Source organism: Mandrillus leucophaeus, unplaced genomic scaffold (assembly GCF_000951045.1).
Source record: "Mandrillus leucophaeus isolate KB7577 unplaced genomic scaffold, Mleu.le_1.0 Scaffold180, whole genome shotgun sequence".
NCBI classification, from domain to species: Eukaryota; Metazoa; Chordata; class Mammalia; order Primates; family Cercopithecidae; genus Mandrillus; species Mandrillus leucophaeus.
The window spans coordinates 1,559,730-1,564,562 of record NW_012101810.1 but is presented as its reverse complement, the minus strand read 5'-3'; the positions used below and the strand labels follow the sequence as shown (position 1 = coordinate 1,564,562).

At 47.4% G+C, this 4,833-nt stretch overlaps 1 protein-coding gene across 1 annotated transcript in view; it reads left to right on the top strand.

The window, feature by feature from the left end:
* The window catches only part of SUN1 (Sad1 and UNC84 domain containing 1), a 44,787-nt gene that overhangs the window by 9,057 nt on the left and 30,897 nt on the right, over positions 1-4,833 (top strand). Inside the window, exons 4-6 of the mRNA XM_011977569.1 lie at positions 675-859; positions 1,980-2,006; positions 2,122-2,301. Of these exons, the coding sequence (XP_011832959.1) occupies positions 675-859; positions 1,980-2,006; positions 2,122-2,301 (392 nt within the window). The remainder of the gene's footprint in view (positions 1-674; positions 860-1,979; positions 2,007-2,121; positions 2,302-4,833) is intronic.

Below are 4,833 nucleotides of genomic sequence, written 5' to 3'. Positions count from 1 at the left end.
CTCTTGTTCCCCAGGCTGGAGTGCAATGGCGCTGTCTCGGCTCACCACAACCTCCGCCTCCCCGGTTCAAGTGATTCTCCCACCTCAGCCTCCCGAGTAGCTAGGATTACAGGCGTCCGCCACCACGCCCAGCTAATTTTGTATTTTTAGTAGAGACAGGGTTTCTCCATGTTGGTCAGGCTGGTCTTAAACTCCGGACCTCAGGTGATCCGCCTGCCCTGGCCTCCCAAAGTGCTGGGATGACAGGTGTGAGCCACCACGCCCGGCCTGTGACCACCTATTCTTGCTGTACTTAATACAATTCCATCTTTACCAGCAACTTAGAAATCGCTTTTAGAAAAGGGGAGGATTACATTTATAAATCACAGTTTTTTTATTTTCCAGCCTTTTTTATTTTTAGTTTATTTTAGCTTTTAACCACTTTGGGGTCATGGTGCCCAAAATAACCTGGAAACTATTTTGTGTTTACAATTTTAGAGGGAGTTCTTGGATCCCAGCTTAAAAATTCCTTTTTTATATTAACAATTGATTCATTACAGCGGAAAAGGCATAAGAAAAGGGCTTGCCTTAAAATGCTGTGTTTATCCCCAGATGAAGAGTTTGTGTTGGTCAAATGTAATCATTTTGTGTTTTCTAGAAAAGATCTATAAACTTGCTGTCTTTTTTCTTCTTAGAACAGCGAAACAGCGCAGAAGCACAAACAAATCAGCTTTTAGTATCAACCACGTGTCAAGGCAGGTCACGTCCTTTGGCGTCAGCCACAGCGGCACTGACAGCCTGCAGGATGCTGTGACTCGACAGCCTCCTGTACTGGATGAGTCTTGGATTCGTGAACAGACCACAGTGGACCACTTCTGGGGTGAGTCCCTGGGAGATGCAGATCGCCCCACCTACGGTTGGGGTGTCTCTCAGATTATGCTGGGGAGAGGGAGGCTATGGCCAGGTTGTTGGTTTGCAGGGATTATGCTGGGGAGAGGGCGGCTGTGGCCACATTGTCAGTTTGCACGGATTATGCTGGGGAGAGGGAGGCTGCGGCCAGGTTGTCGGTTTGCTGCATGACTGGTTGGGAGGAGCATCAGTTAGGTTTCAGGCTTGTCCTCAAATTTGATCAGGATGCTCCTTGGAAGCTGCTTCCATGTGCACCTTGTCAGGTTGTCATTGGGTTATGCTAACGTATAGTGACTAGTTGTAATGGGGAGATTAAGCAGCAGGTAGTAATCTTAAAACTCTGTTTTTATAAATGCATTACTTTTGTAGAATGTTTGAACAAAGTCCAAAAACGTACCAGTGTGTTTCCAAGACAGCTCTAAGCAATGAAGCAGCCAGGGTTAGAGAGTTGTTAGAGAATGCTGCAGGGTGAGGCATTGGCACTCAGACTTGGCTGACGTGGGGTCTGGGCAGTGGGAGCCACAGCCTGGCTGGGGAGAGCATGGGGTCCCAAGGCTGTGCAAGGAGAGGGAAGCGTGGTAAGGGATGCCCAGCCGCTCATCTTCGTTCAGTTGATGTTCTGGTTGGCCCGTTTGAGACAATTAGAAGATCCAGATTAGTTCCAGAGATCGTGTGTGCTAATTTTGAGAAGACTTGATATTCGTGTTTGTTCTGTTTTGCTCAACTAGTGAAAGTGAGTACCAGGCAATGGAGAGGCATCTGCTGCTGAGGCTTGTGCCTCACTGAGCGGGCTGTGAGAAGATGGGCATTCCCCTCCTTCCCTCATGTTCTGCTTCCCTCCTTAGTCCAGGTGCTGTGTGTGCTGCCGTCTCTCTGTATTTTCTCCAAAGACAAGTTTTCACCTTCAGTCAGAAGATGGTATCTGCATCTATCTGGAGGCATTTTAGGAAATGAACCGTGACCAGTGCCATAATGCTGATTTATTAACCATTGTAACCTTTACATTTTTAAAATGGGTTTTGTTCTTATTTGATAAGTTGAGCTCAAAAGCAAAAATGTGTGTGTTTTTTTTGTTTTTTTTTTTTTTTTAGGTCTTGACGATGATGGTGATCTTAAAGGTAATTATTTTCGTCCTTTTACTTTCATACACTTTTCAAAATAGAAGTTTTAGTTAAGTATCTGCAGACTGTGATAAACAGGTTCCATCTACCATCTACTGTTTGAAAACTTTAGGTGGAAATAAAGCTGCCATTCAGGGAAATGGGGACTTGGGAGCCGCCGCTGCCACCACGCACAACGGCTTCTCCTGCAGCAACTGCAGCATGCTCTCCGAGCGCAAGGACGTGCTCACGGCGCACCCCGCGGCCCCCGGGCCCGTGTCGAGAGTTTATTCTAGGGACAGGAATCAAAAACGTAAGTCTCAGTCCTTTAAAACTCAAAAAAAGATGTGTTGTCCAAATTTAGTATTTCCTTTTTATAAGCCTCAGTGTCTGCAGTATTTGTCTTAGAGACTTAAAATTATCCTTTGAAAGTGTAAGAAGTACACCCCAAATCAGCGTCATCCTGCCTGTCCTCTTTCAGCTTACGTTTTATGTGGTTAGTAATTGTGTACCTAAAAGTATTTGAAATTCTATAAATTTGGACTTGACGTGAGCAAAAGACAGTTTCTATGTAAATGAAACTATTAAAACTACAGTCACTTTCAGATGCACACCCTGATTTTTATAAAGCAGCATGGATGTTCACGCGTGCTGAAGGAATGGCTTTGGGACGTTGCTCTGGTCGGTTCTGTGAAGTGTTTATGCCAGTGTTCCTGTCAGGAAACCATTGCCCATGGTTGGTGCCCCGTGCTTATGGTGATGGAGGGGCCTTCGGAGAACATCTGGGTCTGGGAAGGACACGTGGCTCTGGTTTGTTCTGTGACAGCAGGAGTCATTGCAGGGAACCCCCTGACATGGACAACCTCTGTCCATGGGCTTCCCTCAGTGGCGACTGGGAAAGAGTGTGGGCGTCCCTGCGGGGGCCCGCTCCCAGGTCTGCAGGAGAGACAGAGCCACAGGCCCCTTTCCGGCTTCCAGGCAGGACTGTGATGCCCTGAGGGGCTGGGAGTCTGTGCCCTTCATTATTACCTGGCCTGGGATCTCTCTCACCTGTGGCAGGAAGAGGCTGGGACCCTCGGCCGGGCCGGGTGCTGCCTCATTCTCAAGCTCTTGGCACCTTGTCCTTTGAAGCCCTCATTCTGCTGTGCTTGGAGGTGCTGGAAGCCTCAGGAGTGCAGGGCCGGGTCTGTCTTATCCACTCCAAGCCTAGCTATGCCCAGGACGTGGGACGTTTGTCCAGTATTATTCAAATGACCGGACATAATGAAGGATGGCAACAGGATGAAGGCTTCCGCCCTAAGAGTTCTAGCATCTTGTTTTTACCAACTTGTCTTCGTGGCCCTCACTTGTGGTTGTGTCTGCTGTGGTGTTATGGACACTGCTAGTGTTAATGCCGCACAGTAAGAAAGTGTGAAAGGGGCCAAGAAAGGTGGCGGGAGCAGGGCAGCACATGGATTTCCCTCACGGCACTGTGCACGGTGCCCGCTTGGGTTCCTCCATGTGGACCAGCACCACTGAGCACCCACTCTGCGCCAGGCACTGTTCGTGGTGGTCACGGCAGCCCCCTTTTTGCCGACAAGCAAACTCGGGCTCAGCCAGCTCAGGAGGCTCGCAGGCAGGTGGGGGAGCCTGGAGCTGAGCCCAGGTGTCTGACCCAGGTGTTCCCCCTTAACTGCCTGCCTGCATGAGCACTTGGCACCCCACGGCCTGTGCGGTGCTGCACGTGAGCCCTCGCATAGCTTACGCGACACGCACAAGGATTCCCTGTATTCAGGGTTTATTGAGGCTGTGTTTTGAAGCATGCCATTGATAGGCTGAACATAACATTTTTCTTAGAATAAAAGCACATTCCATACACTCTACTATGGCAGAATAAGGAGGTTCACAGATAATTGAGAGAAGCTACCAAACTCTGCTGTTTTCCGAAGGCCTCCCTAGGCGTGTTGTAGTAAATGTGTGTTTATGACTGACAGAATTTTGGGGATCAGGGCCCAAGCTTAGCCGTGTAGTTGAGTGTGTCTTTAGATGGAAAAGGCGTTGGTGTGGTGTGGATTGTGGCTTCCCGAAACTCATGGTACCTGCCCGCAGACGTCGGTCTCATGGCGCCTCCCCACAGATGTTGGTCTTGGGTGTTTTGGGGGAGAAAACAAGCCCCATCCTTCGCGCAGGGGTTCTGGGCTTCACACCTGCCTCGCCCTCTCAGATGAAGGCCAGGACTTGTGCGGCCCACAATAGTGTTCACCCTGTATTACAGTAAAATATGTTTATCAAAGAACATTGAAAAATCAGGCACAAAGAAGAAAATAAAAATCACCTACAAGCTGCCACACCAGAAAAAAAGCACACTTCCAGAAATTTCCTCTCTACGTACTTACAGTCAGATTGCGTGAATTGGTTGCATAATCATATTTACTTAAAATAAATATGGCTTTCCTCAAGTATAAATTTTCTCTCCACATTTTCTTTATTTTTGTTTTCATGTATGTATTGTAATTCTCTCTCTAAAGTCTTTCAGTAGTACAGATAAAGTAAGTCCTTTCCCCCCACCCAATCCATCTCCTCCTGGGGGAACCACGGCTAATGATAATAGTTGAATGGGAATTCTTACGCTTTTTAAAATGCGGTAAAATTCAGATAACATGAAATTAGCCATTAAAATGTACGGGTTAGGAGTAGTCAGCCTCCTGTTGCATGACTGTCCTGGGATTCTCTTATGCACCTGCAGAACCGTGCAGTTTTGGCTTTGTTTTTCGTTAAATGCCATCATGGTGTATGCACAGTTTAGCCTTTCTTTTCATTTTATATGTTAATTGATGCTTGTATGGTTTTTTTTTTTTTTTTTTTT